Source organism: Leptosomus discolor, chromosome 7 (genome assembly GCF_034619465.1).
Source record: "Leptosomus discolor isolate bLepDis1 chromosome 7, bLepDis1.hap2, whole genome shotgun sequence".
Taxonomy (NCBI): domain Eukaryota; kingdom Metazoa; phylum Chordata; class Aves; order Leptosomiformes; family Leptosomidae; genus Leptosomus; species Leptosomus discolor.
In genome coordinates this window covers 28505158-28519166 of record NC_141397.1, presented here as the reverse complement: position 1 = coordinate 28519166, position 14009 = coordinate 28505158, and the positions used below count along the sequence as shown (strand labels likewise).

General features: G+C 38.9%; 1 protein-coding gene across 1 annotated transcript in view; it reads left to right on the top strand.

The window, feature by feature from the left end:
- Positions 1 to 11937, top strand: part of ITGA9 (integrin subunit alpha 9) — a 223247-nt gene extending 211310 nt beyond the window's left edge. The window contains exon 28 of the mRNA XM_086468071.1: positions 11839 to 11937. Coding sequence (XP_086324197.1) covers positions 11839 to 11937 — 99 coding nt within the window. The remainder of the gene's footprint in view (positions 1 to 11838) is intronic.
- Positions 11938 to 14009: the final 2072 nt, after the last annotated feature.

Here is a 14009-nt window from a genome sequence, read left to right as displayed (position 1 = left end):
GTGTCCCTTATGTGATAAGATACTCTTCTGCTCCAAACCCTGGATTTTTGACAGGATGGCAGAGAGAAGAAGGACAAGTAGAATAGCACCCATGTACGTTGGTTTTTTGATTTGCCAGAGGGTTCCTGCTCTTCAGTATGTGCTAGATAGAACATTTTTGTCCTTTGTCTTAAAATGAGAGTTTGAAAACTTTTTAGTTTTTAGGAAAAATACTGTGAAGACATTTCCATCTACTGAGCTGAGCTAGTGCAGGTTTTGAACTGGCTTTTTCCAATAGGGAGCATGAGTCCTACCAAGTGCTGAACTTGCGACATCCTCATTTAAGCAGAGGCTGTATGCATGGATGTAGCTGTTTGCTAGTACTGCTTTAAGGGACAAACTTTGAAATATAAAGCTTTCTTTATGAAATATGAATTTCTTTAAGAAAAGCCAAACAAACCCAGGCAGGTTTTTGAAAGGTGCACTTGGGCTTCTTGCTTGGAGAACCCTTATAATTTTTTTCTGCGACTGCACAAGTGTCTTTGAAAGAACACTTGTATTCCCTTACATGCAGTAGTTGCCATTGCCTCACATACTGTTTCAGCATTCAGAAAACATCTGAAGCTAACTTGAAATTCACCTATGTAGCAAAACCCCCTGTTTTCCCCTTTTTTGGAAGGAGACACTTTCCCTTACTTAGGGCCTCAAACATTAAGTCTTTTTACAATGGGCCAAACCATACAGCTCACCATTTTCCAGCAGAGGAAAAAAACCCCAAACCTCTGCACTTACTCTTTGCCAGTGGTTGCTCTGTATCCTGTGTTACAAGCCCAAAACCATTTTCTCTCCTTTTTATCTACAGCTCAGGTGGCAGAGGCTAAGTACCATTTCCTGGCCAGTCCTTGTACCGACCCCCTTTCCTGGTGAGCAGGTTTTGGAGTAGTAGGTCTGCAATGAAATAAAACTGCTGCTGCTGCCTATTTATTTTTCTTCCTTCACCAGAGGTGCATAGGCACATGAAGTTATGGCACAAAACCTCTTTGGATTTTGGTGCAGGAAAGAAGTCTGGCTTTTCTCTCTCTCTCTCGCTCCCTTTCTCCCCTCTGTATATCTATGATCTATATATATCTATGTGTAATCTATTTGTATGTATAATCTTTCCAGGAAGAACACTTTTCAATTAAAAATGTCTCCCAGGTAGGTGTAACGCACCCATTATCACAGCTGTCTAGCTTCAAATGTTGGTTTTAGAGGTGGAGACAGAGAAACCTGTTGAAACTGAGTGGCATTTCATATCTTTGATGAAAGTTGTTGTTCCTACTCAGAGTTCACTCCTTCTACCTTTTTGTACATGTAATTCCAAGAACAAACCATTCTTTACTGTGGTGTTGCTTTAAAATTCTATGCTTAAAAGTCTATACTTCTTTTTCTTTTTTTTTTTTATTTCTCTGCCATCTCTCCTCTGTTTAAAACCATGTCAACACTAGTTTCTCACACTTTCTTCCAAGTTCCTGCCCAGATTTGTCCTCTCCCTTTTCATCTTGTCTCACTTGTAAAAGTATGATCCCTGCCTGTAGGAGCTGCATAGCCCATATCTTGTCCTGTCTGCCCATCACAACTTCAAAAACTGTGACTTCATTTGTGTTCTTTGAAATTCCTCTTTCTGTGGTCCTCAAATCATTGTGTTCTGTAGAATTTTTCTGATAAACTTCTCATTTTATTGCTTTTGTTGCCCATTTATCTAGTTGCTTCAAGTAAGTTGCACTTGCTATCTCATATGTAGGCTTCTCTTTTTTGACATAGATTCTAGGTTCAGTAGGCCCAGAATTAGGCTTTTTCAATATCATACTGTTATAAGTAATAAAAATGCAGTCAGGTGATAATTAACTTCTGTGATTCAAAACCAAACCTGTATTGTCTCCCAAACGTAGATGGATCTTCATTATGTATAACAGCTAGGAAACCTTGAGGAGGGAATGGGGCAGTGGAAGTGGTTAGTTGCCTGCATACATAATGATGTTTTCACCATGCAGAAGTTAGGTGAATAATCTGAAGTCTGCCTATTTTCTTAAAGTAAGTCAAAACTGCATTTTATTATGTTTCCTTTTCCTGGACCAAAGTGAGCATCACACAATATTTGTAAACCCTTGACTTCCTGAGACCAAAAGGGTTTGTATTCTTGCAACAGCGACTTACATGTTGGGTTTTCTACAGTAGGTTATTTGCGTGATTTGCTGTGCTTTTTGAATTTCTGACTGAATGTTAAAGGGAGATTGAGTTTGGGCATCTCTTATTTATTCTTACACAAGTAAATGGTTAATGCTGCTGTCATAGCCAAAACACTGCCTTCCCCAGTGATCATTCTGACTGCCATATAATATTTGTTCACCACCCTCAAGAGCAAGGCTGGCAACATTTCAGTGGTGGTTTGTGTCCAGTACTTGTGAAATGCCTTTGTTATCTTTCTGGATAAAATGAGCTGTGTAAATGTACAACAGTAATGTAATGGTTGAGTGTTCTCTCTGGTTTCAGTGCCCTCCAAACAGGAGCTGTGCATACCAGGGCGCTTTGAGAACATGACAGCCATTGCAGCTATGTTGCTCTCATCCTCGCACTGTGTGAACAAATTGAATCCACTGGCAGGAGAGAGGTCAGGTTGTGGTTTAGAACATCTTTCTGAAAAGAAGAAAGACAGCCATCATTTTCAGGAGCCTAAACCAGAAAAAAAATATGTGTGTAGACTGAAAAATTGCAAATAAGTACCTAAGGTTCCAAGGTTCCCCACTGCCAGAACACAACATGTGTATTTATTGGAAGCTGTTAGCATCCCTCAGACCTAAATGCCAATAACAGAGAAATTATGACTTGCATAGTCTGAATTCTGTCTTTAGACTTGGTGTCACAGTGGGAAATGCTGTATTATGACTTTCACTACCCATAGCCATTTCGTCCTGGTTCGATTAAACCCATGAAAGTAACTTACTCTGATAATCATGGATGTAGTACAACTTTTATTCAAATATTTTTGGCAGGTCACATGTATCAAAATATGATTGTAAAGCTACTTTTTATTGATTCCAGAAATAGTCTTTAATGTTTAGTCTCTGGTTTTCAAGCAAAGCCAGAAATATTTCAGTAGTTTTTCTTTTTTTCTTTGGAGAGGAAATGGAAAATATGGATTGAGATATGTCTTAAATTAATTGCACTTACAGGAATGATATATCTAATTACTGTCCTATTCCCTGCTGAGATTTAAGAAATCAGTATATAGTAATTTGTCTAGACATATCTGCAGTAGACACTATGTTCTTTCTAATTTTTGAGACTCATAATCAGAGATGAACTTTGGATGATGGCTGTGTTCATTCTATGACTTTTTAAAAAATAAACTACTTAGTAAAGTTTTGCAATAGGAAAAAAATCTTTAAACTGTTTGGAATTGTTTATAAGTTTTAATGTTGCCTGATTAGCTTTTTGATTACACTTATAAGAATACTGGTAACATCTGTTGTGCAAGTTACTGTACACAGTTACCATCCTGCAAGAAGTTCATGCTTTCGTTAAACTCAAGTTAGCAGAACTCAGCACTGAAAGATCTTTAAAAGTCCAGTCACTGGAGTTCCCTTCATTGCTAAAGTACTGTGAGTACTAAGTCCTTAACAAAATATTTATGTATGCACAAATGAGTCAAATGCTAGGTGACTGAGTCTTGTCTGAGGCAAACTAGATCTTACCTACATGGGAAAGATCTTCCAAGGGTGGACACCAGAACTACCAGCTTTATTCACCACATTAGCAAGTAGGTCCATGGAAGCCAACTGAGCAGTTCCTGGGCGAAAAGTTGCATGAGAAGTGATTAGAGGAACAAATTGTTGATGACTGGGCTTTAGAATGGAGTGACACTAGCATCAGTGACAACAGCAAGACGTGATATTAAAGAAACCAAAGTACTAAATTAGATTGTCCCGGAGTCCATCTCTCTGTGCAGTTACCTCTTTTGCACACCTAAATGCATCTTTTCAATGCATGCTGCTAGTCTGTATTGTGTATCTACTTTGAGGTAGGTAGCAAGCCTTAGTGACTGTTTTTTGAAAATTTGGCCTTTGAGATAGACATAAAGTATTTGGTTAAATTAATAGTTTATTTAATGGCCATTTGAGCTAAGTTTGTGAATTGACTGACTATTCTTGGCAAAAAAAAAAAGAAAGGCATTTTAAATTTTTTCTTTACAAAGTAACTGCCTAATAAAATGGGTGTTTAAAAGCTATGCTTGTTTTACTACTAGAGCATGTAAAATGAATTTCCTTCTAAAGTCTACAGAGGACTACAGATCCTAGGTACCAACAGTAGTACCTTAAGTCAGTTAGCCAGGCTATATGAAAGTAACTTAAAAGTTAAGTGGAACTCTATGTACAGTGCTAATTCTTTTCTGCCATAGCAATATCTATCTTTTGCAATACATTGGTTTCGCGGTAGGGACCGACACCGACAAAAATATATGTAAAAAAAAGGCAGCCTTTATTAAGTCACAAAAAGCCAAGATGGCTGAGATGGCGCAGCAGAAAAAGCATACCCTTTTATAACCTTTCTTATCTGTCCACCGGTTCATGCATTAAGGCTATTATAATGATTCGCTCAATAGCTCTGTCTATTTACCTGTATTCACATACTGATTGGCTGGAGCTCCTACTGTACTTCCCACTTCACCTACTGTTCTCTTGCCAAGTTTCTGCTCTGTGGTATTCACTTGTTTAGTCTCTCCTTGCTCAGTCTCTTATCACCTCCTCAACCCTGCTTACAACATTCCTCACCCACTACTTTCATCTTCTCACGGGTATACTGGGATGCTGTCAAGGCAAATTTCCTCTCCCTCAGTCAGGCTATCCCCGACACATTGGGATTAGATACAGATACTAGGTATCAAATTCATCCATAGTAGCTAAGAAAGCGTTTGTAGAGGAGAACTTACCTTTGAGCAAGCTGCTGAACTTCTCTTTGCCTCAGTTCCCCAGCTGCAGAAGTATATATAGCATTATGTGTATCTACAAAGTATATGTTATATGTGTATGCATACACACACAAACCAGCCACTTGTGGAATGGTGATGTTTGAACCATATGTATTTGTTTTCTTGTACATGTTTCATTGAGCAAATGAGGACTTACATTACAGGAAAGTTAAGGGATTTGCCTCTCAAAGAGTCAATGAAAGACTGAATAATCAAAGTCAGACTGCTTGAGTCCTCGTGAGTTTACCTTATCCACACTATCATCCTTCCTCCTAAATACATAGTTTCTCATTTAACTACAGACAGGACCCATGGCTGCTTTCCAAACATGTCTTTTCCTCACAGGGGGGCCCAGGTGGTAGCAGTTTGCCAGTCCTCTGTGGAAAAGCTGGTACACAATATCTGTTCATGGCCCCTGTACTGTGGCAAGGGTCCTTTAATTAGGAGGAAGGAAACTGTGCATCCTCTTGGAGCTGGTGGCTTGCCAAAATCATCCAGGGCCGTGCGACCCCAAGTGCAAAATATTTTTTCCTGCCTTCTTGGCAGTAGTAAAGTGAGATGTACTTAACCAGTGATCAGTCTCTGTGTGGGGAAACATTCTGTGCTTCCAGTCTCAGCAGCACTGCAGAGATTGGGAGTGTTGCTACTCTGCCGACTGATGGCATCTTATGTGAGGTGAGGTTCTTGGCCCTGCTTTGAACCATGATTAGCTGCATACTTTTCTAGTTTTGGTGCTGTTTATGAGAAGGGAGAAGTGTCCAAGGGGCACGCACCTAAAAAAGGTGAGGAGAAAAGTAAGTTAATTCTTTCTGAAGGGCCACGTGGTGATTGGCTTGGAACCTCTGCCTAGATTAAAGAGATATGGCAGTAAAAGATTCATGATGTAAGTCCAGTCTGTTCATCAGGTATGGGTAGATAGTGCTTACAGTAGATGAAGAAACTGTCTAACAGAGGAAAGACAGCTTGTGATTAAGGCACTGAACCCAAAGTATCTTGTCAAAGCCTAGTTCAATGGGAGAATTATTCAGCAGTTCTAAAATTTCATTTTATTTCTTAGTTACACCTCTGTCAGTACTTGCTTCGCTCTCTTTTCTTTTTACTTGTTGGTTTGTACTGTGCTCAGTGATCTCCATTAGAAGGCATTTATCAGCAAAGCCATAGTGATAAAAATCAGTACTTTTTATGTGTACCTCAGTATGCACTAGAGAAACTTAATTAAAAAATTTTCCAAAAAGCAGTAGAAGTCTGATGCAGTTTTGGATTCTGTTTGAACATTGTCATTCACAAACCTCTGTTCCTAGTTCAGTTATAGTCTTAAAACACTACTGTAAAACAAGACATAATTTTTTTTTTTTACAGCAGTTCTTATCAATTTTTTCTTAATGGACGATGTTAATGGGAGAAAGACTTTTAAAAAACCCACAAAACATAGCCATTCTTCTACAATCCACATTTCAAACAATTTAACTATTTTTTTTGACCATAAGCTTCGCTGGGCATGATAAAAATGCTTTAGACATTTACCCAACAGTGAATATAACAAAGGCAGTGATACTGCTTGCCCTCTGATCAGCCTTGTTTTTTTCCCAGCTGTGGCTTAAATTTTATTTTGTAATATTGTCCCTCTTCAAACATAGTTATAATTGGCACCCTAGAGAGATAGCCACAGGACGGTACTGGAGGAAATGCTGGCTAAATGTTTATGCTTTTGGAATTTAGAATATAAGGTCCAGTAATTCAGTGATGAGCCTTTGGATATGCAGAAAATAGCAGCAGGGAAAAAGACCATTTATTGTGATGTTAATTCAACACTTTGAAATCACTTTGACTGAAGTTTTCAGTATGTGTGAGTGCATGAAGAATGCTATTTTATGCGAGTGTTTTAGATATGACTTATCTGTGATTTTTGAGGGATTTAAACCTGGCATGACAGCTAAAGGGAGCTGTGTGTGCTAGTGAAACAGACTTGAAATACTCAAGATTGAAAAGAAGACTTGACAGTGCTGTCACATGGCTGGAAATAACTTCACACAAACAGGTATAATTCCCCAGCCTAGAAATAACACAGATTTTCTGTTGCTTTATTCAGTTTTGCCAGGAATGTGCTTTTTGCTCAGCGTATACTGTAGATGGCAGTAAGGTTATGCTAGAAGAGGGTACATAGGCTGGAATAACTGAATTAAGGGATGTGTGTAAAACCTATGGATGGTTTCAGGTTTTGAATCCAAGCAGCCTGTTTATAACAGCTCTAATTCTTACTTGAAGCACCTCCAGAAAGGACTGGTTATAGTTTGTGACTTCTGGTAAAGACCAGGCCAGCTTTTTCTTTCCATTTTGTTTGGTTCTGCCTGAATTTTTTGGATTTGTTTAAAAGCAAGCAGACATCTTTGCAGTTTATCATGGCAGATGTGAAACATGACAGTTTGTGGATTCACAGACAATTCAGACAGTCTCTCCTTTCCCTGGCATGGGTTGTGAATCCATTGTGAGTGACAGTGATAGCTGCAGGATTTTGGGACTGTCCCTGTATTCCCAAAGTCTTTAATGGCCCTCTTTCTCCTCTATGCTTCAACAGAGAAGAAACAAAGTAAGACATGGTGGCCTTGGCATAGCAGTTTCCCTCTGGTGAGGTCTGCCAGGGTTAAGAGTAAAGCATGGTGCATGCTGAGCAGTGTCCCGCTCCTGAGACCTTTCATTCAGCCACACTGACCTAAAAGGCCCATAACTTAAGTTGGCCTCCTCAGCTCCCCCAAATAATTTTTACCCAACTCTAAAATGCTGACTGTAGTTCACTTTTCTCATTTCCTGCATTGTCTTTGGTGGCTGAAGCCTCTTCTTCCATTGTAACCTTTTGGCTTCCCACGGTACTTTCTTCTTGCCTCCTGTAAATATGTTCTCCTGTTGCTTATCCTCTCATGAGTGCCTTCCCCAGGCAGAAGTTTACTGATCAAAATACTGTCATCAGTCCTTTCTATGGGTGTGGTGGTGTGAACTCACAGATTGCATGATATGATCATGGCTCTGGACTTGGGTATTCCTTTGCCATCTACATACATCTGTGTGTCTGCACACACACATGTGCACGTGCGTGCATATGACTGTATATGTGGAAAGCAAAGTTTGGGAGAATTGAACAACATTAGAGACTCATTGCCCATAAAACATGGGTTGGAGACCATGGGCCAACTGTAAACACCCATTCCACAAATGAGATCACAGCAATACTCCTGTTAAAGCTGAGGATCTCTCCTCCTCTCCCCGCTTGAAATCCAGGACTGAGTCCCAGCAGTGCTGTCCTCACTGGGTTTTTAGAGTTCCCTTAAGGGCTTTGTGTTAGCCACAGAAAAGAGATCTTCTGGTGTCACTTGTGCCCCAGTGACAGAAGAGACAGGATATACTCAGCCCCATGTTGCATCAGTTCTCCTGCTTTGGACCAAGTGTCCTCCTCCTTATTACCCCTGTATCTCATCATTGTATGTTAAATTCACTTATTCTCTGCAGCTTGCCACAGGCACTTATCAGCCCTTACCATATGGATTAATAATGCTGTCATTTTTAATGAAGTCAGTTCATTGTAAGGAGATGGATATGTGGGTTGTGTGGTCTCTTGTGAGACAGTGACTGTGTTGTGATTTCTTCACAGCCATTACAAAAAAAAAAAAACCCTTTCTGCTGATGATAGGGACTCTATCCCATTAAGTGGAAATATGTGGTTTAACACTAGGGAACAGTGTCCCATAACAAAGCACATCCTTGCCTTTCAGGCATGGGAAATATATCTAATCCCTGACCACTATTTCAAAATATGTCAAAAAAAAAAAAAAAAAAAAAAATCCTTAAGGTCCAGTTTCTGTTTTGCTTGCACTTCAGTTGAAGTCATCTGCATAATTTTAGATTCTCCACCTAATTTACAGCAAGTAAACATATACAGCTTCATGGTGGAAGCACCCCTAGATGTAGGATTTCATGCTTCATTAATATTTATTATGTTCTTCAGCTCACTTTTTTGCCCTACTGGGAAGATATACAAAGCATTCTGTATCCAGTAAGAAAATAGTAGAATACCAAAACTATCATAACCAACTTTTAAAGATAATTCCTGAAGCAGATGTTCACAAACAGACAATTTTTATTAAAATAACAGTGAGAAGGAGTTTAGTTTTGTTTGTTTGGCCCTCAAGGAAATTAAAGAGCCTTTCTATAATTTTGATTATAACTTCAAGAGAGGATTTTATTGTACCAAGAATGTGGTTGCATGAAGGATGGAAACCTTAAGGGTTTAAAACCTGTTTTTAAAAGCTACAAATTGAACTTCTCTTGTTAATCTTAGGAAACAAAGTCCTGTGGCAATTTTATTTTCTAATGTGCAGAACATGTAGGTCTGTTACAAAAATGGATAATACCAAACCGGTACCCACTTCTTCAACACATCTACTCCCTGAGCATATGTAAGGAATATCTGCACGTTCCGGTGACTAACATAAGTACCTACGATTAATCCTACTGGGGCCGAACAACAGAGGAGGAGTAGATTCTTACACTGGTTTAGTTTTTTTTCATTATCAATGAAATAATTCACCTCCATTTTAGACTGTGAAAATCTAGAGAGACGTTTGACTTCAAGTCTCCATTGAGCCGAAGTACGTTGGTACCAATGGTGAAATTTCACTGGGATTTTATGATGGTGCTGTCTTGAGGATGTCTTTTCAAAATATATCCTTTGGACTGGTATAGCTTGTAGGTAGAAGTACAAAAATGACTAGTAAGGATATTTTTCTGCTAAAGAAAGATCTTGATCTGACTTCTAGAGCAAGTTTGAAGAATGGGAAGCTAGAGAAACTCTTCCTTAATTCTCTGTTTCTGAATCCTTGCGTACACTGTTTTGAAAGATGCTAGGAGGTGAGGGAGACATAGCCCTCCGAAATTCAAGTGTCCCTTTTGTGAAGTGGTTTTTCAGGACAGAGCCACCATTATCTATGCGCTTGCACGTATTGAGCAGCAGATAAAGCTTTGCTAATGATAGATGAGAAAGAGACTATGTCTGCAGTCTGTGCACAAGACTATGAACAAATTACTTTTAAGGTCTAAATCCATTTTTTCATGGGAGCCTTCATAAGGTCATGGGACCTCTGTAAAATTGAGATTGTAGGCATTTATGTGTATGGCTGCCTATTGTGTACTTATAAAGTGGTTGTAGGTGCGTGTGTGTAATGCGCATCTGTGCACTCAGGAGGGTATACCCATCTCTAGATTAATAGCACGTGCCAGGGCCATGGTCTACAGCTGCCCAAAAGGAGCTTGTTAGACGATGCTGCAGCTTCTGTGTCCTTTGCACAGAAGCCAAGTGGTGGAGGTAAGAGATGGTGAGAAGATGGTGTGTGTCTGGTCTCATGTTGCCGTGAATTCAGGATGTAGTTGGGAGCACTGGGCTTGAGGAAGCTCTGCTGGAGAAGCACCCTTGGCACTTTGAACAAGCTGCCTTTCAGACCCCTGTGAGTTTAAATATACTTGAAGAAAAGTGAAGTTGCTAAAGAACTGAAACGAAAAAGCCCAACTTAACAGAATCTTAGCATTGACAAAAGAGCACAAAATATTCCTACATATAGCCAATTGGGGAATAAAGGATGGCAATAACTGGTTGATAAAGGAAGACTAAAGCATCATGTTTTACCCAGCAGGAGTAAGAAAACAGGTTTAGAGTGGTAGGAGTTACATAAATGTTTAATTATGATGAACAAAATATTGATTCAATGGTCTCAGTAGTGCACTACTAAGCTTGAGGAGTTATTCTTGAATGCTTACCAAAATCTGTTATTAAAATCATTTTTGTTTATTTGAAAGACTTAAAAAAACAGAGATATGAAAGGTTTTTATCCAAAGTGGAATGAAAACCACTTGCATTTCTTTAACTAAGTACAAGGGTTGAGGAAAGGAGAAGAAAAGCAAAAGCAATCACCAGCCCTGCAGCATGTTGAAAGCTTTTGGAAGAATTACTGTTTATGCTCTGCGTTTTGTAGGATCAGGCTTGTATTTTGCCTTCTGAGCTGCAGATTACACAACTGGTAGCAGCGGGACAAGGGAAATCATTAGCAAAAAGAAGAGTCTGTAGCGATCTGTTTCCTCCAAAGCATCTTAACATAAATGATCCTCAAATAGAAGATTTGAGACCTGAACTTAGAGTGACTGCTGGCAGGAAAAGTAGTACCTGTGGGTGCACAGCAGCAGCCTGATATTTCTGGAGACAGGCACATCAAAATGGCAGCAGAGCTCTTCAGAATGGTGGTGGAGTGCCTGCGATAGACAATAGACTGTGCTAGGTTTTCTGGAAGAGGCTTTCTTACCAAAAAAAAAGGCCGATAGTTGGAATTTGGAGGCTGGGAGGTGGGTGTACTGTATTCCTCTGATCTCTGTTCGTTTGTGCAGTTGTGGACACTGAGAGCACAGGTTGTAAAACTCTGGCAGCATTTACTCAGGACCCAAGCGCTAGCCTGGCTTTAGGTTCAGATCCAGATTTTGCATTAGTCTTTATTTGAAACCAATAAACCCGTATCTGCCTCTGCTGCTCTGTGTTTATTAGAAGTACTTTGTCTGCATTGTTTTTTAAATCATGTTTCACATAAGAACTTTCTTCCCTCAGAGTAGTTCATCTATAAGGAGCAGAGTACTCATGAAGGTTTGGAACATGGTTTGATCTCATTTATACTGATGTAAACAAGGAGCTATAATTCCAGACTGGCTATAGGAGAAATTGGCTATTAACACCTGTGCTGTTTTCTTCTGCACGCCATTTTCTGAAAAAGTCTCAAGTTAATGATGGTTACTTACCACTGTTCTCTCTTCTCGATTTGCAGATGGGCTTCTTCCGCCGGAGGTACAAAGAAATTATTGAGGCCGAAAAGAGCAGAAAGGAGAATGAAGATAGTTGGGACTGGGTCCAGAAAAATCAGTGAACTGCCCATGAAAACTAAAGCCCAGTCATGTGATACGCGCTTGCTAGCCTATAGGTCCTGCTCTCATATCTTCCATATGTGGAAGAAGGAATCTTCTCCAGATTTTTCGGAGACCCCATTGATGCTGTGTCTTTATCACTCCAACAAGCTAGGGAACATATCCTGAGGCAACCACTGCAGCCATGTCAGGTGACTGGAGCAATTTACACTTCATTTAAGAGCTGAACTTTGAACTTTGGTAACCAAGCTGCAGTGCAGAGCAATATTTATGAATCCAACTATGTGGTATACCCTCAGGGGAAGACTGTTACCTAAAAATATTTTTTATAAATATAAGCTTTTTATATTGATTATTTCTTTATATTTGTATCAATGTTTTATAGTTTCTATTGAATAGCTATATAGTTCACTCAAGCACTGATATCTGGCTAAATCCTTGGAAATACATATATGTATATATAAATCCTATTGTACTTTTAAACTTCAATGCAAGAGAGAAAAGAGATTTGCAGATAAAAGTAGCTGAAATCCTCATATGCTTAATTCACAAGGCTTGGTAATGTTGTATATATTCCATTTAATGGCAATAAGCCAAAGTCTTTTCACTATCTCTTTTTTTGAGTTGAATTTGGTGTTCGATTTATAAACTAAAGAACCTGAAGTATTACACAGATGTGATGTTCTGTATCTGAGTCTATCCTTTACTGGCCTGAATGAGAGAGGATGAAAACGCTTCCTCGGTGACATGTAGCAAGACTTGTACCTTGCTTTGTCTCACTGAAGAAAGCATCACACAATGTTTTCCTTTGGGAAGTTTTCTCTTGCAGTCTCTAGTACTTTGATAATAGTCTAGGACTGTACATCTGAGATACCAGAAGGATATAATTGGGCCAACCACTATAGTATTGACAAATTTATTGGAATTAAAAAAAATAAAAATGAAATAGAGCCATATTAATGTTAAGAATGATAGTTTTTAAGCTAGTTTTAATGATTGTGATCTGTTGCTATCAAAGCAAGTGATAAATTGCTACAAGCTATGAGCATTATGCCTGCCTTGTGAGTTTCATACACAAGTCATTAGTTTGTTTATATGATAATTTTAAGAGAGAGAAGTAGATGCAAAGTTAAAAATGTTTGGATCTTTGGATTGTGAGATTCCCTATCTGGATGTTCCAAGTACTGAATGTCATCCTTCCTCAAGCCTTAAGAAGGAAGTTTAGTCAAGGTGCAGATGTTACTGGATCTCAGATTGCCACTTTGTTTTCTGGTAATTCCTTAGCAAATAATTTCACAGAAAATACCTAAAGTTGTTGAATTAGAAGAAACTTAGTTGTAATTAATTCCACCGTGTTTCTTCAAAAAGTTCATGGATTTCTGAATCAAAACAGTGGAACTCTGTAAGACTTGGGTTTAGATTCTACTTGAACTTTGCACCTTGTGTAAATGAGTAGTAAATGTCATGTTGGCGTAAAATCCATGTAAGGGAAAGAAGGTTCGAGTTCTGTGGTAGAAGGTGAAGGAGAAACAGGAATGAATGGTTGCAGGATGTCTCCTTCCATAAGGGTAAGGTAAAAGAACTGCTAGAAGTTCGGAAACTTGAATGCAGAGAACATGCAAGAAATCTTCTTGAGAACAGGTCTTATTCTTGTTTTTCCTTGCCAAATTCATTATAGCTTCAAATCTAGAAAAACTAACCATGTCCATATTCCTGTTTGCCTTTTTCCCCCCACTGGCATTAGGTGCCTGCTCTTACTACAGTTTTGATCAATATTTATTAGCTTAACTATCTGCACCCATTAGGCAGATGATGGTTTTTAAGTGAATGAAGTGTATTGATTCAACATTTGACAAGAAAAGCTATTAGTCTATTCAGTTATCTTTCTTAAAACAACCATTGGTGATTTGACAGGTTTCATCTAGCAAATGATCATTTAAGTCAGAACCTGAAACAAACTGCTGAGGCAAAATCCTGTTGTAACCACATGTAGTGGACTGCAGGTTTTTCATCAGAGAGCAAAACCAAAAGGCTGATGGCCTTTGACTGCACTGTTGTATTAGAGGCTGTTGAA